Here is a 24,581-nt window from a genome sequence, read left to right on the forward strand (position 1 = left end):
AGCTGTGCATTTTATGTCCTACAAAAATGAAATATTTACCATTACAGAGAAAGAATAACATATTTGGTCTATTTTATTAAAATTATTTAAGCTTTGTACATGATTAAAATAGTTTTATATCTTTTATCACTATTCATATAAAATCTTTACTTTACTAATAAATGCTGTAAGTTTGCTTTGTGATTTTTTTACCTACAGGTAAGCTTATAATAAAGGTTAAATGAATATCTCCTAAATGTACACCATTTAGGAAATATTCACTCTTTTGACAGCCGGTGACATTGCCGGCGCGTGTGCTCTGCAGGAACGGCATACCGGTGTCGTTCCTTCAGAGTGCTTTGCCATGGCCATGACTCCCTTCAGAGTGCTGTACCATTCCTTCAGAGTGCTGTGCCATGGCCATGACTCCCTTCAGAATGCTATGCCTTTCCTTCAGAGTGCTGTGCTGTTCCTTCAGAGTTCTTCGCCATGGTCATGACTCCCTTCAGAGTGCGGTGCCATTCCTTTAGAGTGCTGTGCCATGGCCATGACTCCCTTCAGAGTGCTGTGCCATTCCTTCATAGTGCTGTGCCATGGCCATGACTCCCTTCAGAGTGCTATGCCTTTCCTTCAGAGTGCTGTGCCGTTCCTTCAGAGTGCTGCGCTATGGCCATGACTCCCTTCAGAGCGCTGTGCCATTCCTTCAGAGTGCTATGCCATGGCCATGACTCTGTGCCATTCCTTCAGAGTTCTTTGCCATTGCCATGACTCTGTACTGTTCCTTCAGAGTGCTATGCCATGGCCATGACAGTGTGCCGTTCCTTCAGAATGCTGCGCCGTGGCCATGACTGGTGGAGCCCAAAAACCCGGAGGAAAGACTAGGTGAAGATGGAAGCTCTGTAAGCGGTGACAGTGCACCGCAGAAGGGCTTTGTTTTAAGATAAGTATATCATGTGATGCATACTAGCACATTATGCAATTTCCTTGCAGGGATTTTTTTTTTTTTTTAATCCACAGTTTATTACCACTTTAACATGTAGCGTTCAAATTAAGCATTTTTCATCTTTAGCACACATGAGTGCAAAGCATTGGAGAGAACTGGACCTATTAGAAACAATAGCTTTCAGCATGTCATTGCATTGGGCCTGTGTTGTCCATCTCTCAGCAGAAGCTGTTTCTTTTAGACTCTTTTAGACTCTTTATCACTTTTAATTAAACTTTGTACAGCCTTGACCGAATGGAGGGTGTGGGTGGGTTCCTTCTTCTGGCTCATTCAGCTTTAGTGTAAACTTAAAGTGGATTTTTTATTTTTTTTTTAATTCAAGCATGCAGGCTTTTTAATACAGAAGAGACATACTAGGTCCCTGCATTTAAGTTTCTTACCTGTTGGTCTGCACTGTATACTGAGCTGCTGCTGATGTACAATCTCTGCATCTGCTGAGATTAATTAACTCTCATGCATGCATGGGAGCAATGTCATCTTGGCCTAACTGAACAAAATAGCTGAAGTTTGGAACCAGGTAGAAGCAGGCAGTGAGGAAGCTCCTGACCATCACATCTCTGGAGTGGAGATGAGTATAGTTCTACTTTAAGCTATGAAGCTCAGTGAAAAATACTCTTAAGCAAATGTGCTAGTACTAGCCTGGTAACCATGAGAAAAAAGATCCCAGAGCTCCATCTGTTGGCTGGAAATGTAGATATGATATATTTACATTTTTAAATTTAAAGTGGTTGTAAAGACAGAAGGTTTGATTCTTAATGCATTCTTAAAGGTAAAAAGCCTTCTGTGTGCAGCAGCCCCCCTAAAACTTACCTGAGCCCATCTCTATTTAGCGATGTTGCACGAGTGCCTCGGCCATCCGGGACTCTCCCTCCTGATTGGCTGATACACAGCAGTGGCGCCATTGGCTCCCGCTGCTGTCAATGAAAGTCAGTTAGCCAATCCAGAGAGAGAGGGAGCAGGCCCGAAATGTGGCTCTGTGTCTGAATGGACACAGGGAGCTGCTGCTCGGCTCAGGTGCCCCCATAGTAAAGGAAATGGAATTGGCAGCACTCCAGGTTGAGTCAAAATCCAGATTTATTGACTGGACATCCAAATTATGACAATCGTGACAAGGTAGACGCGTTTCACACACTGACTGTGTGCTTAATCATTACAAAAACTTTTTGTTTTAGTAATAATTAAGCACACAGTCAGTGTGTGAAACGCGTCTACCTTGTCACGATTGTCATAATTTGGATGTCCAGTCAATAAATCTGGATTTTGACTCAACCTGGAGTGCTGCCAATTGCTTTTCCTTTATCAAGTTTTCACGGAGGCGAGGCGGGGCATGCACCGGTGTGAGTCATCAGGCAATTACACCACCTTGAGCAGTGAGTCCTTGTCTGTTCAATTGCCCCCCATAGTAAACTAGGGAGGGAGGGGCTAGAAGCACCAAAGAAGGACCCGATAAGAGGAGAATCTGGGCTGCTCTGTGCAAACCATTTCACAGAACAGGTACCAGTAAGTATAACATGTTATTTTCATACAAAAAAAAAACAAGAATTTACAATCACTTTAGATCCTAATCATAAGTATAATATGCCAAAACACTGTACATTTAATTTATTACTACAACATTTTTAAAAATCAGGGATGTATTTTTTTATTATCTGCAACTCATTTTCTTAGAAAGTGTTATAGTTCTCCAAATAAGATTACCAATATTCTCTACCAATAAATGAGATACAAATTTTCTCATCAATACTGCTGTATATTTAGTTTTTTCATACTGAGATAATATTGCATATAAGAAAGTTCATGCATTTACAGAAGTATAAGTACGCATACAAGAAAGTTCTCGTACTATAGGGGGATATTGATATTTATTTCTTATATAATATCTTACATTGACAGCAGTATTTCCTCATATAGTCATTATTTTATTATGCAGTATTAGTGTTCTGTAACACAAAATATCAGCTAGAAATCATATTCCAGTGCACTATTCTACTTACAGCTGCATGACTAGGTAGAAGTGTGAAGAGCTCTCGTAGATATCTTCAAGTGTCACAATATTATCATGTTTGATCCTTCGGAGAATAGAACAAAATGTTAGTTGAAGCTTCAATTTTTATCCAGGAAAAAAGTATAGATGAAATAGAGAGTACTTTAGGCATGACTTAATGCTAGATCAGTGCTTTAGTATCTCATACTAATTTATTATTTGATTTTTCAATAAATCTAAGATTTTGAAGATTTTCCCCTGTACATATCACTGGGTTTGTAAACGTAACCAACTGTAAACAAACACTTTTACCTGAATTAAATAGCCTTTATTCGTTTAGTATTTAATCCCTAGTGTATATCTCCACACAAGCCCCACATTTATAATGATTTATAGCTGTCTACCACGTGAAGCATCTTCCTTTAGCCCTGTGCTATCAACCTCTATATCTAGTAGAAAACATTTCCAATGGCCCATTTGGGGAAATAAATAATGCTGCATTGTTGGAGGGTTTTCTCAATCTTATTTACAACGCACATTATAGAGTTTACATTTTGCTAGAAGACCCCAAAACAATATATTTTCTGAAGGTTGATACCCTATAATCTTAGTTCTCAACCTGTGGCTCAATGACCACATGGAGTCATTTACCACTTATTGTGGAGTCTTCAGAGACCCTGCACCTTTTCTAGGTGCTTGCTCGGGTCAATGAAGAAAATATATTCTTTAGGCTTTTAGTAGCTTCCCACCCCTTTTAACATTGTATGTAACTTCCCCACCAGCTTTTGTTATAAATCTTGCTGGAAGAAATATCAAATGTGGCATAAACCCTTTTTTAAAGGGGGTTGTAGTGAGGCCAAACTTGGAAGCATTAATATGTAAAGGGATTGCAATAGCTAAGTGATCTTTTGCAATCTTTTACAATGCATCTCCAGTCTATGACTTCCCAGTCTCCAACATCTCCCATAGCATGCTTGTAGTCTTTGACCATCAATTGTAGCATACCCATAATCTTTTGCCCTCTGTTGTTTCTTATCTACAATGTCTGACAGCTTTCTGAAGCATTACTTTCACTGCATGTTATGTGCCGCCCTTTGGTGATATCAGGGGCTGCACTTGAGGCTCGCAGCATCAAGAAAGTTGACCACTACTGCCATAAATAATTAAAAGATGGTAGTTCTGTTTTTGTTTGTTCTACAATTACTTGATAATGTATTATTAGCAGTTTATCATACTTAGTATACTCATATGTATACTTAGATGAAGTGGATACATTTGTTTTCATTTTTCAGGCCAATAACATTTTTTTGCAAGTACAGAAAATATTTGTTGATCTTGTCAGAAATACAGTGCCCTTTTCGCTTCATGTGAGCATACAATAATGCAAAAAGAACCTCATCCTTATTGCTTAATCTACTAATACTAATAATCCACCCTGTAATGAAAATAAACAAAGGCAGATGTGTTTGAAGTCCATAATGTTTTAAAACCATGGATGCCCCCATAGATACAATGGAGAAGGGAGTATTGGTCACAGGATTACCAGGTAAAAATAAAGAAAAAGAGGTCTGAAAAAAGACAATGGATGAAGCCACCTCATCTAAATACTAGTAAACTGCAATATATCCAATTTTCAATTTCGGGTTTAGATACCTCTTAACATTAGTAAAACATATAAATATATTATAATATACAAACACATACAGTATGAACTCTACTTTTTAAGATAAACAATTAAGACTGAGTTAATAAATAATAAATATATGTAACTAAAAAAATTTGTGTACTTGGAAAACCACAATAACCTTAGAAAACCACAATAACCTTAGAAAACCACAAAATGTTAAATATGTAACAAATCTTTTTAGCTCATCACTTTATGTTATGCCTAAATCCTAAAATGTTTAATCTATCTCCGGTGTGTCCATATGTATGGTACATACTACATATTCTGTAGTCCTAACACACTTTCTTCACACACTAGGGTGACATTACTAATTCTCCATGAATACAATACATTGAATGAGTATTGTCACTCTAAGACAGGAGGTGTGTAACTGCAGAACATTTTTGGTCTTGGGTTTAAATCCATGTCAAATCAAATGGTAAATATTTTAAATGATTAGTAAAAAGCAATATTTTTGTTGCTGTAGATTAGTTAAAAGTATTTTGTTTGAAAATAAAATTCTTAATAATAGTTGTATAAATTTGCATACTGATGGCATAAACACAGTTGCTAATGCGACTTTGATTTCTGGACTAGAAGAAATATGCGAGAGTCTGAATATAATAAAAATATGAAACACACATATTTAAAATACAGTGAATTCTGACATTTTATTTAGAGTGAAATGAGGACAATCACCTTGCAGAAGATCATAGTAGCTTACAAATACCCTTAGACATACCAGATCTTCTGAGAAATGCCATATTGCTAGTGTAGGCCTGCAACAGTTGCCAGCTCATTACTTTAATTACTGACACACATGAATTACTCAGGTTGTTTGGATAATTAAAAAATAAATTCATATAAACCAGTGGCTAAATCTAATTAGTTACACAGCCTATATCATTTCAATGGGGCAGCAATTAAAGGAATGAGCTGGCAACCTATTGAAAGCCCATTATGTCTCACATTACTTGTGGGGAAGTAAAATTTATTTTCTGAACTAAATTTCCCTACATGATTATTACATAATTTGAACAAGTCCTGCAAGCCTGCTGTATTTGTGGTTAAGAAATTATTTTAAGAAAGATAATGAATATTTTTTTATGTTTCTGAATATGATATATATTTTCTACAAATTAAAAAAAATATAAAGCAAAATAATCATAGAAAATCACATCAAACATTCTTACTTTTTTAAAACTGCTATTTCATTCTCCAAGCTTCGGTCTCTTGCACTATTTACTTTCTTTATACATTTTAAAGCATAGTGCTGTCCAGCTGATCTGTGTTTTACTAGATAAACCTCAGAAAAGGCACCACTGCAAGGAAAAAAAAATAGATGACATTGTTACAAAAGGTAATATCATATATAACATCATACCTAAATATTTTTCAACTTTTTTGTCCTAAAAACATAATGACTGGAGGCCTACAATGTTTGAAATCACACTTAGTGAGGTTGATATTCCTAAAAGAGTAGGGGCTGTTAACTTTTCAAAGTGAATATATTCACTTAGCTTAGTAAATAAGGTGGAGTTATATTCAAATTTAATACCCAATCATCTTAAAAAGGACTTTAGTTTGCACATGATTGGAAGATTAAAGTAAACACAGCTTTACCTCATTCACTAAATTATGTGAATAATACTTTTTCAAAGTGAATGTACACTTTACAAAGTATACATGTTCTATTTCTTTAGTAAACCGGCCCCCATGTTCTGCATCCTCTTTGTGGCTTCAAACTGCCTTATAGGTGTATGTGCGTGTAACCAACATATTCTCATTGTGTATATAGTATTCATTTGGCTTTTTTTTTTTTTTGGATATTAATATTGAATGTTTTTGTATTCATATAAGTTGTAGTTGCAGATTAGAGCATTTCTCTGCATGCGACAAAAAAAGCTCCATAAAACAGTTTGAATGTAGTAATTAAGAAATAATAAGAAAAAGATTTGGGGTTCTCCTAAAATTTTCAACAAGACCCTTATCCAAGCACACAGTCTAGGTGCCCTCCTTTCTGTACCATACCAGGGAATATGCCTTTGAACATTAGGAGGTACCTCTTAAGGGGGAAGGCAGCAAAGCTTTGCTTCCTTTGGAAAGAACACTTGTCCCAGTATTGTGGGACAAGGGCCTCTTTCCTACCTCCATGTGCAATAATAAGGAGGCTGAGGTAAAAGTGGGGATGTATGGTGAAATCTGAATGCCCTCTTTATAATAAGAGGGCAATCAGATATCCACCCCCTCCCAGGGGAGAGAATACAGAGGTACATTATTACCCCTATCCATTTATACAGTGAGTTAAAAATAAAAAGATATAAACACATAGAACTAAAAATAATTTTATAAAATAAAACACAAACACATATTTACCTGTTTTTAAAATACATTTTATTAATGTCCCCAGATGTAAATACAATGTCAATTATGGAGTCCAATTAGGTAATCTATGTCAATCATGGTGTCCAGTGATTAAATCTATGCCAATCACAATTACTTGTCCCCCAGCAAGCTGCACATGTCACATTTCACACTTTCACCTTATGTTTGTGTACCAGTCCCTTCAATTTCCTAAATGAACACAGACATATTCAGTACTGAGCACTCCCATGTTCAATTGTAACTGAAGGGATTGATACCATAAACATGAATGTCATTGTAGACTCCTGACATTTCCCCAAAATCTCCTGGTGACCTTACTACCACACACATTCAAATTACACACGCATATAACATATACATGTGCACTACAGAAACTAGGGTAATGCACATTGCATGAGTTGGTGCACTGCACCAACACACTAAGTACTATTTAACATTGGTGGACACAGGTTATGGTACACATAACATACAATGGTGTGCATGTACACTGATGTGCTTGATTTGTTTTTTTTTGCTTTTTTATTACATTTATTCTACTCTATGCCTAATAGCACAGTGCTGCACACTGGCTGCATTATTTTATCACAATGCTTGCCAACACAGTACACACATAGCATTCTGATTTTTTAAAATTAGTTGCTTATTTACAGTTTTGCTTACCTTTGATTTTCACCATTTGTCAAAAAGACACAATTTAAAATTTACGAACATTTTTTAGGTATTGACCTAATACAATTTTATCTTTAGTAGTAATTGTGTAAGTAATATTGTTTTTGTGTGCACTAATAATGAATTTAGTTTTTTTAATGAAAATATGGTCTGATAAACATTTGTGCACCTATTTCGGGAATGTACAAAAATAGCAGAACCATATATTTTTTCTATGGGCCCTTTGATTTCAGAAAATACATGGTTTGAGGGGTGTTTTACAAACTTTCTATGCTGTGAGTAAATAATAATAAAACATGACAAAAAATGAAAAATAGCAAAAATGATCTAACCACCAAAGGCTAAAAGTGTAGAACAGGGCCTGGCAGCAAAAGGTTTGAAAAAATAAGTAAACGTTATAACCCCTGAATATTATTTCCCATCCATTCTTGACATTCTCAGGTATGTTGCCCAATGCCAAAACATATTGGCATATTTTAAAACTTGGAATGCACAGTGATGTGCGCTTCTAGTTCTGAGACCAGACCAGTATTTTTTTTTTTTTAGTATTAACAGTTAGTAAGTAACCAATCAGCATGTATCTCAACTACCCTGATCACCATGATGACCAATCAAGGTGAGCACATAAAGTTTGCTCACAAACAAATCTGCCGACTCCAGTCACAGTGACAGCTGACACTGGTAGGATGCAACAATGACAGTATATTGCAATGTGTAAAATAAACAAATGCATAAAAAAAAACAAAAAAAAACATTTTTGTCTATTATAGAAATAATTTCATATTAACTGATACATACTGACACTGCTAAATTTGAACTGGGTATCTTGACCTCTGGTTATAAAAGGTTTATTTACTAAAACTCTGCACTGATTAAGCAGCTTAATATTTTTTCACCTCAATGTTTTGCTCCTTAGAAAGATGTCCATAAGTGGATTTCAGTTATCGTGAGTTAGTCTAGATCTATTAAAGGATGATATGGGGATGACTTCTTGGTGAGCTTTTCTCTAATTTTTTTTTTTTTTTTTTACTTATTTTAATATATTACCCAAGTTTCCTTATAAAAGTCACTTTTTATGATGTATGTAGTTGAAATACCTTTACCTCTTCCTTTACTGGTTAATCTAGGATATTTAATTTGCATCAACTACATGTTTCCATTATTAGCAGACATAAATCCTTTCTAAGTCCATGAAAATCTTAACTTACGCTGTTGCAGATCAAGATGCTGGACCCAAAAAAGTCTTTGTATTTTATGAATACAAAGGAAACTTTAAATAACCGTTCCCATCATATATTATATATATATATATATATATATATATATATATATATATATATATATATATATATATATATATATATATATATATATAATATAATATATATATATATATATATATATATGTATATATATATATATATATATATATATATATACACACACACACATACATATATATATATTTCTACACACTACACACAGTATATATATGACATTTACACTTGGTTTTTCTATGACATTGATTGTTACATGCAATCTACAGTATAGCACACAGCATGTGCTGCAGCTAATTTTGAGAATAAGATAAGTGTAAATGTCATCTATTGGATAATACATTATTAAAATGTTTGCTTTTAAAGTTTATGTAATGCGTGTAAGTGTTATGTATCTGCCCCGGTTAAGCTGTATTTTATAACACAGGGGATCTCATATTATAGACAGAAAAGCTAAGGAAAAGCTAAGTAATGCTTACAAAACATCAAGATGAAACAGAAAATGAAATGAAGTAGAAACAATTTCTTCTTCTAAACTAGGGTCTTGTGTGTCCCCTTTGATACCACTCTGCATACATAAGAGACCATTATACAATTATTTTTTTCAGGGGCTATATGAAAGTAAAATGGTCTTTTTGTTATAGTGTTACAGTTGTATGATACACAGTGGAAGAAAAAAAAAAAAAAACACTTCTTCATTTAAATGATTGCTGCCTTAACTTGCCATACAATATAAAGCAGAATTATCATCATAATGATAGGAAATTAGAGATTTATCATCACTGACAGATTCCCAACACCACTGGAGCCTCCTTAAATGCTTAACTTTACCCAGGGAACATTTGCAGCAGAATAAATACAGTATGATGTTCAGGCCCTTTGATGATCTGTGGCTTACCTCTTTTTTAATACAAAGAGGTACTTGAATAGTCACATTTATTTACTTCTGAAAATTATATTTTATTACTTTCAGGATTAAAACATAGATTTTTTTATTTTTATTTTCACAGTTTTCTTTTTATGCAGGATTGCCTATGCTATTGCTACTTCAACTATAAGTTGCCTGTTTCTTTTTTCAGATTGCTTGACTGTATGTTATGAATAACCCTGAATAGTAAGATATCAGATTGCACACAAAACAAGTGAAGCCCCATTCATTTGAATAAATGGAAAAAAAGTAATGGGATGCTGTCATGTGACTGCCATCTCTGCACCTTTTTTGCAGAGAACACTCTGTAAGACACTGCAGGCTGCACACTGTGACGTACATTTTATGAATTACTTGTATAATGCAGGTTTAGTGTGGAGTAAACACTGCAATGGAGAGTCGTTACTGGTATGCGATAATGTAGATTATGGATAGGACCTTAGAAAAGGTTTACACCCCTGATTCTCTGTAGGCAGGGACAGACCCATATGTATTTCAATATTCAGAAGCAGTCAACATATACAAAGGCAGTGCTGGGCTTTTTTTTTTATCATTTACTAAAAACCAAATGCCATTGACGATTGTATACAAATAATGAAAAATACATAAACATTAGATTATATTATAAGCAATAAAAAAATATTGTTTGCCTTGAAAAAAATTACATAATTTTTTACAGCCCTTATTTTAGTATTCTTTTGCATGGAACCATTTTATATGCAACTAACAATATTCTTGGAGAACAACCAAATATTTTGAATTAAAAAACACTCTATATAACCAACAATTTTTAGATTTCCTAACTTTAAAATCTGTTCATGATTACTGTGCTTCAGAGCAGTAAATAATTATTTAAGCATTTTTTTTTAAAATAAGTGAATATGCACTTTTCCACATTGAGATGGCCAATTGAAAAGACTTCACTATATAACATCTAAAACTTTTGTTCTATTATGTGACAGTAAATGAGGGTAATAATGCTTGCAAAGGGCCTCTTGGAATTCATTATCTAATGATACGAGTAAGTCAGTAAGTATGTCCAGTGCAACATTTTCTAAGCCCTGGATTTAAAGGTAATTTGTGGTAAGGCACTTAAGTTTATCCAAATATAAAGCTGAAAACCTAATTATACAAGAAAGTGTTATGCAAGAGACCTTTTACCATCTGCAAGCTAGCTTGACCAGGCAAAGACCCATCAACAAATTATCTGCAGCCTTTTGTTCTTTTTTTCTACCCAACATGTTTGATTATCTTTTGGTTAAGGTTTATGTGCAAACCACAACGCTTTTTCTTTTTAGTCTAGTCATGCCTTGACAGAAAGAGTATACCACACATAGTAAATATTCCCTGTCTATACCTCTATATACCTTGTAAATTAAATATAAAAACAAAAAACTATGAATATGTTTCATGATTAATGCAAACATTTATTGGAAATCTTTCATATGTAAAGCAAGCTAAAAAAAAGCAGGTTGAAATAAAGCAGAAACCAAAATTTCCATGAGAAGCTCATGCTGCTATTGTGAGGTCATCACAATGCTTTGGACCACCAGCACCTTCTCTGCATAAACACAATTTTTATTATAGCTCTTTAAATTTCAGAATAAAAAACCTTCTGGACCCTTGGGGCATCTCGGAGCATACTGCTCCTTCTAAAGCATATCCAGCCTATGCTTTATCAAGACAAGGTTGTCAAGCTATCTGTCATAAAAAAGTAGTAGCAGCTTTTACAGTTCCTCTGTAGTATGGGGCATCATAGAGCCTTTTTAAAACAGAAGAGATCTTTTATCTCCCTTGCATTACAAATTCCCCAAAAAAGTATTTAATCCTCAGTTGAAAATAGTGGGCAGAGCCATGCCTACCATTCTTTTGTGCTCTTTATACAAAGTGTGCATCGAAGACTGATGGTTTATAACAAAGCGGAAGTCTGATGTATTAGAACCATTTATACCAAACTGCAAACAGCTATTTGAGGCTTGTTGGCCATTGTGCATGTAGTATGTGGATTTAATAGTTTCTACAAAGTAAAGCTGGGGAAGCAACGAGAAAATATACCATGATAGTTTATAGTAAGGTGGGCCAAAAGGAACCAAAAGCCCTCAACTGAACCAGTGCAAAGCTCAGCAGAACCTTCCTAAAACAGATGATTTCTACAGCTCTTACTTCTATCACAAATCCCAAAAATAAGGGGTTTATTCCTCATTTTAGGTTAGTGAGTAGAGACATGCAAATGATTCCGTAATGACCATTGGCCAGATGTACATCCATAGCATAGATACATTCTAGTATTACAAAAGCTGTTGAATATATATCCAGAAGTGTTCTGGCTATACAGTTAGCCAAGTGGCATCATGGAATGATTTGCATGGCTTTGCCCACTATCCCAAGAGGGAATATAAATCTTTTTTTTTGGTATTTATGATGGAAATTACAGGTATAAGGGAAATAAGAATAACATGCATGGCTCTGCCCACTATTGTACAAGGAGTAATAGATTCCTTGTTTCTAAATACATTCTCTTTCAAGGCGGTTCTACTGTACTCTGCACTGGTTCAGAGAAGGGGTTATTTTTGGGTTCCCTTTTGGCCCACCTGATAATGAGGGAGCACAGATGAAGTTGTTTTCTTTTAGACTGTGACTGAAACTTTGGAAAACTGTCTAAATGTGTACCATCATGGATATGGAGAATGCACAGAAAGAAAAGGTAAGTTGAGTAATGGACATAAAAAAAGCATACACACATGCTTGCACTCACAAATTACAGGCTTGTTAAACACCTAAATCCCTGACTCTTCCAATCAATGCCAGATAAACATGTTAATTTATTTTTGTTCAACTTAGTGGGATGAGAGGTGACCATAGCAACTAAACTATGTTAGTGTGGCTATCTGCCCCACTGTGCTATTGTGTTTTGTGTATGGTGGCGATCTGTGATTTTTTGCCCCCTCGCCAGAACACACCCCCTCACGAGATTACACCCACTCGCCATTGGCTGCGAGCGCTGATCAGCTGCTGGATGGATGCTGGCTCTTCAGCATGCCCATTCGATATATCTCACTCCTGGCTTCTGTGGGACAGGCAGCTATACACACTGTCCAGCTGTACAACTGTTCCTGCTGAACCGCTAAAATTCAGATCATGTGTGCCAAGAATACAACTAAATAAGGCCATAGACAGGTTAAAGACTTTAACCCCCCTCCCATATTCAACACTTTTTCTCACATTCTTCACATGTTCCCCTAAACCTATATCTTTTCTAAAAGAAAAGGGCCTATATAATATAAATACTGCATGTACTGTATTTGCACCTCTTTTTATAAAATCTTTTTTTTCATTTAAAACATACTATATTCTCTAAGTTTCAGTAAATGTAAGATTTGCGACAGTATAAAATTCATAAAATCCAAATATATCTAGTATCTGAATTCTACATTCCCTTTGCCCCGGGCACCCTCTGAGGTAATTTTGTAGGTGACCTGGCTCTGCATCGAGTCAGAAAACTTTGTTCTCCAGCAGACAACAGGCTGGTACATTCAGTTGCTATATGCTTTGGTTGCTAACTTTTCTAAACAATTGGTTTAAAGGATAAGTTCACTTTTTGGAACATAACACCCATACTTACACCCATATTTACGGTTTTCCTCACCCCCGGTGACAGTGGGCAGGAATTCCTCTCCCTGCAACTGTTGCCACATTTAAAACTGGTGCAGCTATGCTGAGCGCTATCAGCACAGCCACATCATTCACTGACAGAGATCTGATAAATAAGATAAATAAGCTATAAAGCCTATCTGCCACCATGGCACATGGACTTCTAATTTCAATGAACTGTGAGTATGCTGATCAGTGTGCTCGTAGTCTATTCACAAGCCCTCCAGCATTCAACCAAAAACCCATAAAGAGATATGGCCGGAAAGCCGGAATACTTGTTTGCAGGAGCCTGATATTGCATCTGCCTTTGCAGGCTCCTGTGGGAAAAAAATAATAAATACACATTCTCCTGAAAAAATATGTGCAATTATTATTTTTTCCTCAAAGGTGAAATTAGACTTAAAACCACTTGCCCACCAGCCGCCATATTTATACTGCGGAGGGACGGCTCTGTCCCGTGAAACGACGTACCTGTACATTGCTTCGTGAGATATCTAGTGGGGCCGCGCACTCACCACCGCTGATTGGCTACGGAGGAGCCAATCAGTGGGTCCGGCTGAGTCGATGTCCGCTGGGCACCCGCGGCCACTTCCTGTGAAGACAGAACAAGGGTCTGCCGATGTAAACATGGCAGACCGCTATTCTATCAGTGATGAACACAGGGATCCTGTGTTCCTCCTATTTAGAAACACAGATCTTAAGCACCCCCTAGGGACACATTTAACCCTTTGATCGCCCCTGGTGTTACCCCCATTTCCTGCCAGTGTCATTAGTACAGTAATAGCGCATATTTTTAGCACTGATTACTGTAGTAATGTCCCTGGTCCCCCCAAAAGTGTCAAAAATGTCAGTAAGGTGTCCGATCTGTCCACCGCAATGTCGCAGTCCTGCTAAAAATCGCTGATCGCCACCATTACTAGTAAAACAATAAAAAATAAAAAAAATGACATAAATCTTTCCCCTAGTTTGTAGATGTGATAACTTTTGCACAAACCAATTAATATATGCATTTTGTTTTACCAAAAATATGTAGCAGAATACATATTGGCCTTAAATGATGAAAACATTTTATTTTTAATTTTTTTTTTATTGGGAATGTTATAGCAGAAAGTAAAAAAAATAGTTATTTTTTTCAAGAATTGTCGCTCTTTTTATGGTTGCCGACCGCCGCACGACTATTTACTGTGGCGGTCAGCCCCGGCCAGGCAGAGTGACGTAGATCTACGTCACATGCCTGTCACTTCCTTGTGAGCCAATAGCGGGCGGGCGGCTTGTTCACAGGGAAGTCAGTGCGTGTGACCGGCGGACCAGATGTCCGCCGGTCACTCGCCGATCGTCGGTACAGAGGGAGAAAGTCAGGCGGCTGATGTAAACAAGCCGCCTGTCATTCTCCCCTGTGTAGAAACCGTGATCATACGGTTCTACTATGTAGGACCGTTGATCACTGTTCCTACACTAGTAGCCACAGCCAATCACAGTAAAAAGCATGCCCCTAGGGACACACTTAACCCCTCCCTCCCCAATAAAGTTAACCCCTTCCGTGCCAGTGTCATTTTGCAGTAACAGTGCATATGTATAGCACTGATTACTGCAGTAATGTCACTGGTAACCCCAAAAGTGTCAAAAATGTCAGTCAAGGGTCCGATCTGTCCGCCGCAATGTCGCAGTACCGCAAAAAAATCGCAGATCGCCGTCATTACGCATTAAAAGAAACCACCAAAAATTACTGAAATCTTTCCCTTAGTTAGTAAACGCAATAATTTTTGCGCAAACCAATCAAAATACGCTTTTTGCATTTTTTTTTACCAAACATATGTAGCAGAAAACAAATTGGCCAAAAATGTTAAAAAATGTTGATTTTCTTTTGTTTATAGCGCAAAAAGTAAAAAACGCACAGGTGATCAAATACCACCAAAAGAAAGCTCTGTTTGTGGGAAAAAAGGACGTCAAATTCGTTTAGGTGCAGTGTTGCACGACCGCGCAATTGTCCGTTAAATTCGCGCAGTAAAAAATCGCAAAAAAAACCCTGGTCAGGAAGGGGGTAAAATCTTCCGGGGCTTAAGTGCTTAAAGCGCAAAAAATAAAAATCGCACAGATGATCAAATACCACCAAAAGAAAGCTCTATTTGTGTGAAAAAAAAGGACATCCATATTATTTGGGTACAGCATTGCACAACTGCGCAATTGTCAGTTAAATTAATGAAGTGCCGCAAAAATGGCCTGGTCATTAAGGGGGAAAATCCTTCCGGTCCAGAAGTGGTTAGGGATGGATAAAGGCCACCCTTTCTGGCTCAAGTGAGAACACAACATATTTATTTGCATAAATTGGGATTGGATTGATCGGGGGAAAAAAATTCACAAAACTACTTTCTCTTTAAAATAATGTGGAGGTTCACTTTCACATCCAGAGCAATCTAAATATAGTTATGAAATGCTGGGAATGTCTGAAACCACAAATAATGATTTAAAATGAAGCTAATTACACCAACAATTTCAGTGAAAATCTCATGGTTATGATTCCAAGTACATGTTTTCCCTTTAAATTATACTGTCATCAAGTGAATACAGAACAGCATTCCTGTAATGTTAAAGATCATAGGTTGCCAGGATACCAAAGTCAATCTTTCTGCATGCTGTGAAGATCCATTACCAAGGCTTCAGTATCTACAATATGTATCCAAGGTAGTGCAAACTAAGCATACCAATGATCCTAGCTTCAATAGTTTCAATAGATTCCACGTGCACATAACGTCATACTGGCATGTGCTTGGCTGAGGAAAATATATCTCACAGCAAGTAGCTAAAACACATTTTCATGTTTGTCTTATGTGGCCTGGAGATGTTTAAGGGCTTTCCCTAACAGCGGGGGTAAAAGTGCATTTACACATACCAGCTAAACAGAACCAATGTTTCCTTGATTTGCCAACTCTAAACTGTTAAAAGCTAAAATATGATCTGACCTGTAATTACATTTTTGAACATTTCAAATTACTTCAATTTTTGGTAAGTACTTCATATTTTTTCAATACTAAATTTCTCCCAACTTTGTAGATGTAGCACCCTCATAGGTAGGTGCTAGGAAAATACATCAAGTGGTTCCTTCTGCTTATCAGGGAAGCCAGATTTGTTTGTTTTATCTGTCACATGTTTCCAGGTGTGATTTGCTGGGTCTGGAGGAGTGTCCCCACTGTGTCCAATGAGGGAGCTTGTTGGACAGTGGAGGAAACCTAACCAGTAGCACATCAGGGTTTATGGCTGTCTCAGTGGGTGGGCATTGCTGCAATGCATCCTGGGAATGGCAATAAATCCGGAGGGAGCATATGACAGGGCGTCTTTTGGCGGGAGCAAAGTCCCAGGAGGAGGTGGACGGCTGTCTCTTCTCCTGCAGGTGTGAGGAAAGTGGTTCAAGTGGTCGGCCTAGTGAACCAGGTGTGGAGCTGAGCTGCAGAAGGATGCAGAGTGCTGACAAGTGGAGCTGCTGGCAGAGTTTTGTGGGAAACACAGTATTGTGAGGATTTGCCTAAGGGTCTGCCTGAGAGAGGGGACCACTCCAGAGAAGTCAGGGGATCAAGGAGCTAGCACCCACATGAAGTGTATCAGTAAAGGGGGTGCCGTGTAGTTGACCCTGAACATTAGGAACAATGGGGGTGCCAGGAAGGGCCCTGAAGTTGTTCAGCAGTACAGTACAGATTACCTCAGAAACTTAATTCACTTATACTTCACAGCTAAGGGCAAAGTGAAGCAGTGGCCTAGCTGTGACTAGCGTTACTCGGCGTTACTCAGCGTTACTCAGCATTTTCAAGTCGCCCCAGCCAATTGTGTATAGTTGTATAAAGTTGGAGTATCCCACTCATTCCCTTCTCCTATCCAAGTTCCAAATAAAAACACAAAAACCAAAGCTATTGGACTGTTTTCTGAACTAAAACATTTGGGAAAATGTCAAAATGTCATGTTGTTGCTAATGGTAACCCAGGGGAACCCGTAATCAGCAGCTCCCAAGGGAGTAGTGCTAGATTTATTTTTTGGACGTATGTGTAAAAGCTTTCCTGTGTCACCAGCACAGAGGAAGGCTCTCAAATGGAGCTCAATGGTTTGGGGCTCTAGTAGTGCAACAGGCCCCCTGCACAGTACTGAAATCTACAAATTAGGCTACCACAATCCCCTCATAACTCCACAAACCACACAGATCATATTGTTGCATTTGATAAAGGATTCATTTTTTATATGAGAACACCCTAACTAGGGTTGCCACCTTATCCCTTTAATCCAGAACACATATGATTTACACAGGTTCTGAGGCTAATGTAATGCACATAGGTCACCAAGTGAGTTTAATTACCACCTTAATCAGCCACAGAACCTGTGTAATTAATGTGTGTCCTGGTGTAAAGGCATGAGGTGGCAACTTAAGTCCCTAACCCCTAAAAAAAAAAATGTAAAATCCCATCTCATGCAGGAGATCTCTGAAATATAAATAGCAGCTGAAACTGGTGCATAAACCAACAGGCAAATACAAACAGGAATATTTTTAACAAAGTTGCAAAAACACTATAAATTGATTGCACTTGAGAACCTTGGTTTTAAAAATGAAACACGAATTTATACAAAAGTAACAACAATGGTGTTCAAAGATAAGCAAACACAAATGTTGATAAAGTATGCACTGTTTTTTTCCTTGCCAGCATGCAAGGTGGTGCAGTTCTAATTTTGGTTTAATTCCAAATCAACAAATCTTTCCTGAGCAGCATAGTTATTTGTTAGCTTTTACTGCATAAGAAGTAAAAAATAACTTCAACATATACAGTAATGTGCCACCCACTGCCTGGAACCTCCATGATGAGTGTCAGGATGGAAAGCATAATGATGCCACTTGACATTTACACAGGGCTTCTTCTCCTCGCTCACATGAATGAATGGAATAACAGGTGAGTGAAGGCAAGGTAAGTATAAGCAGCAGCAGCAAGAGCTTCCATTAAAGTGATTCTCTTGCATTACCTTGATTGGACAAAGCACAGATTCACTTTAAGCCTAGTAAACAACTAGTAAATCTAGTTTTTTTCATTCAACCCAGCGAGCTGAACATAAAAAAACAAAACAAAGTAAAAAAAGACAGTACAGAGCTAGTACAGCGATCTCCCGTTCTATTGTGTTCTGACAGGGGAGCCAACCCCCCACCAGAACACTGTTGATCGGCAGACCTTTTCCAGACATGCCCCTTCGTGCATACTTTGCTGCAGTACACACGGGCCGATGCCGACCGACATTCGGCCCGTGTGTATGGGGCTTTAATGTCTCACCTAACAACCAATGATCATTCATACATACTAAGCATATTAAATAATATACTGTATTATGAAATCATTTCAGGCATGAGTATAGTTGCAGGGCGATATTTAAACATTGCACTGATCTAAAAATTTTTGGTGAATAGTGGAAACATACAAGAAACCACCATCATTATGTTAGAGGATTTAGATCGCAGTATTCTTGTTGAAAGTTAATGGAATAAATCTCCCTTGTTATCCCATCGCCATCTCTATGGATGAATGCAGCATACTTTAACAGTTATAATTATAAAAAAAAGTAAATCTTTTCATTGAAAATATGCTTTTCTGGCTTTGGAAAAAAATGACCAGGTGATGGTTGGACTTGGATTTCAAATATTCCTCTGCCCTTACAAAGGCAGTACAGCTTACCAACAAACGTAATCTGTGATGTTACCATGTGATGGAATTATACCATGCAGATATTTAACATTTCTATAACCAGCTGAAAAATGGGAATGAGCTATATGGAGGGAGGCAGTGAGGGGGAGTTAGTGATATGGATGAGTCACTGCTTTGACAACATTTGTTGGTTTGTGTGTGTGTGTGTGTAAATTTCAGCTTGAGGTACTGAGCTCTGTAAATAACAGGCTTTTAAAGCAGCAAGTCTAAAAGCCCATACACCATGCTGTGAGTCAAAATAGATGTACAGGTGTTCACGGGAAACCTGTTCAGAGGCAACAGTGTATAGGACTGTGTCCATGGCACTGGCCATAGCAGGCATATCTGTGTATGCATACTATAATACACGCAGCACAATGATGGTTTAGTGAAGTATAACACTTTTGGTAGGTAAATTGTTTATTTTTAAATAAAGATTAACGTTATATTTGAGACCAAAAAGAGGGCCTATGAAAGATCAAAGAGGAAAGGAGGGAAAAGGAGCAGTTGGGAGCTGTGTCTGCAGTGCACCCCACTCATATATTTATGATGAAGGAAATATAGCAGTAACTTATTACACTTACGATCCTAGCACTTCCATGAACACAAAAGTGTCGCGTATGTTATTTGTTTGCTTCTTCCAAATACAACCATCTTCCTCCGGCTCCTTGTGTCCCATTTTATCTATAGTGGACACGGTGAATTCTATGAATGAAGGATAAAAATTAGGCATTAATTAAGGATGAAAACACACAAACACACAAACAATTAATACAGTCAAGCCCTATGTTATTGTTCACAACATAAACATAAAAGTACAAGTATACAGTAATAATAATTACCATAACGAATATAAATATACATTTAACAATAAAGAACTAATAAGTTTAATGTAACTAACATGAAAGAGCTGTTATGAAGAGCCTATCAAAGTCAAGCCATAAAGTATATAGCCTATTTTGTGTAAGGTTGCTTGTGTATTAAATATTACTTATGACTTTTGAATCATGTGTGGATTAGATACACACTCCAGTGATACTTAAAAAGGAACCCTTAAGAAGCAGAGAGAGAACCTAGTTTACCTGCTGAGGGTTTCATTTTTTCTCCCATGACGCCTGGATTTTGCATTTGTCTGTAATACAAAGATCCTTATATTTGCCTGATCTTAAATCTCCACCTCTCTACTGCCATCCCCCAACCCCCCTAAAACATGCACTGGTTACCCCCTTATTAAATAGTCCTCACTGGGCCCCACTAGTTTAAACAACGTAAGACCCACCTACTTGTTCCCATTTACCTCCAAACTTGTTGAAAGCCTATTCTACAACTGTCTCATATGGATCTTAAGGAACAAAAAAATGAAGCATCTACTTCCTGCACTAACATGCTTGCTCAGAGATGACACTGACACGTAAATCCTTTTGCCTGCAGCTGTGTCTGCAAGATCGGACATTGGTAAACCCCTTGCTGCTGCCTCTTACTGTTTGCTGCATAATTATTGGGGTAGGAGACCCAAAAAATTATTAAATAACGAAGCGTCTGAAAAGGTCCAAAAAGGAGTACCTGGTATAATTAAGTTTGCATACAGGACAGCTAAGGAAGGAAATATAGTGTCTTTAAAAGAGGCTAATTTATTAGATTCCTCCTGCATGCAGCAGAATGATAACATCTAAGCCTAGGTAAAGTCAACTGACTGCAGCTTGAGGACTGCAGTTTAAAGCAGAACTTCACCCAAAAGGGGAAGTTCTGTTTTTTGACTCCTCCCCTACCTTTGGTACATTACTATTTTTTTGGCGGAGCGGGTACCTGGTTTTGACAGGTACCCACTCCCACTTCCATTTGTATCACCTAGCTGACCTGAGCAGAAGTTTTTCACCCTCAATCTCTGCCAGCAGCCTCTTGGGACACATCACAGGTCCTAAAAGGCTGCAAGACCATTCAACTCATGCATGCTCAGTGGGAGGATGGCTGTAAAGCCTCAAGGAGTCACAGTCAGCTTCCCACACCAAAGATGCCAATGCTGGAGACTTGAAGACCATTGAATAATTGGCCCGAGTAAGGACAAAGCTGGGTTCCTGGAAAGGAAATATGAAAAGTGTTCTTTCATTAAAAGTCAACAGCTACAGTATTTTTAGCGGCTGGCTTTTTTTTCCACACTGAAGAACCACTTTAATATCAAAAGGCGCAGTTAAAAAAAAAAAAATATATATATATATATATATATATATATATATATATATATATATATATATTGCAACTGTTTATTGTGATAAGCCAGTAATGTATCCTCACAGACTTCCAAAGTAAATACAAAGATACCCTTTCAACTAAGTATGAGCATTCACAGACAGTGCCCATCGAATAAAATATTGGACCATATATCATACACAGTATTGTTCAACACATTGCAATAAATTATAAATAGCAATCAAAAATATGACCCAACAGTGATAAATTAAAATGATGTATCTTATCTACTAAAATAATCATTTAATCGATCTGTATTATGATTGGCTCTGTCAATTTAGAATCTTGTCAGAGTGGTTTTTCAGATAGGTATTATTACCAGTCTTGTATAACTATTTGGATTAAAAAAAAAAATGTTTCGCAGAAATAGTGCATGCAATAGCTGACATAAATAAGCCAGTGTCAGAGAAGCCACAGAGCAAATGATGACTTCCATGTAATTCTCAAAAGGTTCATGGCATTAATCTACATAGTTTATAGCAACTAAGTTAAATTGTAAAAAAATTGTTATTAGCTATTTTAAAAGAAAATTAACTTACCAACTGGGGAAAATGCAGCCAGCTTGGCACTTGGCATATTAGCTGCTATATGAGCCAACCTAAAATAAATAAAATCAAAATGTTATATATAAAATGATACCATTCCTGTAGTAGTTTCATTCCCAATAAAGAAAACAGAGATGCAGTTAGAACTAGTGATTCTTGGCCTCATTTACTAGTTTGGTTTATTTACTAGGAGAGTAGAGACTGTTCACAAGGCAAAGTAACTGTTTTTTTTTATATACCTTGCATATATTTTGTTAATAAAATTAACCATATTAGTAAGTAGTTACATAGTAAATCAAGGCCTATGTATGTTAACTAATAATTTTTGGATTAACCCAGTATATGTTAACTAAAGTATATGTTAACTAAAAACTTTTATATTTCACTTCATTCAACCATCATGCAAAGAAAAAATCCTATTTTTTTTAGTACCTTTGCATGTTTTAGTAGTTTTTTTTAAACAAAGTTTCTCCTTATGTACTTAGCTAATGCGTCGTTTCCACTGAGCGGTACGGTTCATTACAGTATGTCATTTTTGCCATTTCCATTGTCAAAAGTTGTGAAGGGTACTCTAATTCCGAACCGTACCACTTATTTGGGACCCTTTCGTTGGGGTACCAAGCACATTAGTACCATACCAACAGGGTGGAGCTACACTGTTGAGGAACTGTTGAGCTGAGGTACTGTTGGCCATGGAAACGCAAGCCTGATCAAGGTGTACCGTTCTGAACCCTACTGAACTGTACCGAACCGTACCGTTCAGTGGAAACGAGGCAAAAGACAACATTACCTAATTAATTTACTAAATCAAGCCCAGTATATGTGAATAACGCTTATCTGGCTGTGGTCAAAATAATGAGGTTTTTTACTAAAGGTGTTGAGACAGTTCACTTAGCATTCAGACTTTTTTCATCATGTACCCAAGTCCTTATTTTGATCTGCAGTCATTGCTCTTTTGCTTTACAAGGCATGTGCCATGAGTAGGGTTGAGCGAACACCTAGATGTCCGTGTTCGACGGGTTCGGCCGAACTTTAAAAAAAAGTCCGGGTCCGTGTCCCGGACTTTTACCGAACTTTTCCCGGACACCGAACCCCATTGAAGTCAATGGGGACCCAAACTTTAAGGCACTAAAATGGCTCTAAAACACCAAAGGAAAGGGCTAGAGTGCTGCAAATGGCAGCAAAACGTAATTAAGAGCATGGCAAGTGCTCTGCAAACAAATGTGGATAGGGAAATAACTTAAAACAACAAAAAAAAACAGAAAAATAAAACAATGTTCTTCTTCATCTCTGAAGGACGAGGCCCATATGGAGTAGGAGGGAGGTTGAGGTGGTGGTGGATGTGGCGGTGACTAGACATATGCCGGTTTTCGGTAATTCGATATATCGCGGTATTGCATAGCCACGGTATTGTTATTGTGGCATTTTTAAAATACCGAGTTTCTCTGTCAAGTCTGCCTGACTTGTGAATTGATACATTTCAGTGAGCTGGATGACTCATTCACTCACTCAGCTAACACCTTTCAGCATTAAGTCTCCTAACTATAAACAAAAATGATTACATTTGTATCTTTTCCTTCCCTCTGCCAGGGAGAAAGGAAGTTTAACCTCTTAAAGACTGGATCTTTTTCTGACACTTGCTGTTTGCAAGTTAAAATCAGTTTTTTTTTTGCTAGAAAAGTACTTAGAACCCCCAAACATTTTATATATTTTTTTAGCAGAGACCCTACAGAATAAAATGGCGATTGTTGTAATATTTTATGTCACACTGTATTTGCGCAGCAGTCTTTCAAACGCAATGATTAGACTTTAATGAATAAAAAAAAAAAAAAAAACGTAACAGTAAAGTTATCCCATTTTTTTTTTTTTTTGTTACACAGAGAATCGTGAGAGAATCGTGACCTTTATTCCAAGCTAAAAAATCGTGATTCTCATTTTGGCCAGAATCGTGCAGCTCTAATAAATATATATATACACACACACACGCCTAGCAGCCCACATTACATTATTATATAGCCATCAAGCAGTGTCTGGCCTACCTGGTGATGACTGGTCCTGGCGCTCTGATCCGATGGCCTGGTCTTTAAAGGGGCAAATCCTTGCGATCCAGAAGTGGTTAAACCTGCAGGAGGACCGGTGTTTTTATCTATTAATGACTTTACTATTGCTTTAGGCCTGGTTCACATGTATGCGGGTTGGTGGTTCACATGTATGCGGGTTGGCGGTTCACATGTATGCGGGTTGGCGGCCCACATTTGCACAGGCATAGCAGCCCATTGATTTGAACGGGCTGCTATGCCCTCATTTTCCGCAGAAAAAAGGTGCATGCAGCATTTTTTTTAAATTCAGTGGCCTTGAAATCCATCCTGCTTTTGCACCATGCGACTAACCTGCAGTTCCTGCTCTGGCAAGCTTTCTGCATTTTTTGTATACGTGGGCACGGCATTTAAAAATAAACAGTTTGCGTGTGCAGCAACGGCAGGTAAGTCGCATGGTGCAAAAGAAGGATGGATTTCATGGCCACTGCATTTTTTTAAATTCT

The 24,581-nt window shown here is 37.3% G+C and overlaps 1 protein-coding gene across 1 annotated transcript in view; it reads right to left on the bottom strand.

Annotated features, from left to right (window-relative positions):
- Positions 1-24,581, bottom strand: part of CAMK1G (calcium/calmodulin dependent protein kinase IG) — a 100,400-nt gene that overhangs the window by 21,489 nt on the left and 54,330 nt on the right. The window contains exons 2-5 of the mRNA XM_082246860.1: positions 22,034-22,092; positions 19,832-19,952; positions 5,826-5,954; positions 2,977-3,051 (exon numbers count right to left, since the gene is read on the bottom strand). Coding sequence (XP_082102986.1) covers positions 2,977-3,051; positions 5,826-5,954; positions 19,832-19,952; positions 22,034-22,070 — 362 coding nt within the window. The 5' untranslated portion in view covers positions 22,071-22,092. The remainder of the gene's footprint in view (positions 1-2,976; positions 3,052-5,825; positions 5,955-19,831; positions 19,953-22,033; positions 22,093-24,581) is intronic.

Source organism: Pelophylax lessonae, assembly GCF_965119305.1.
Source record: "Pelophylax lessonae genome assembly, chromosome: 2".
Classification (NCBI taxonomy): Eukaryota; Metazoa; Chordata; class Amphibia; order Anura; family Ranidae; genus Pelophylax; species Pelophylax lessonae.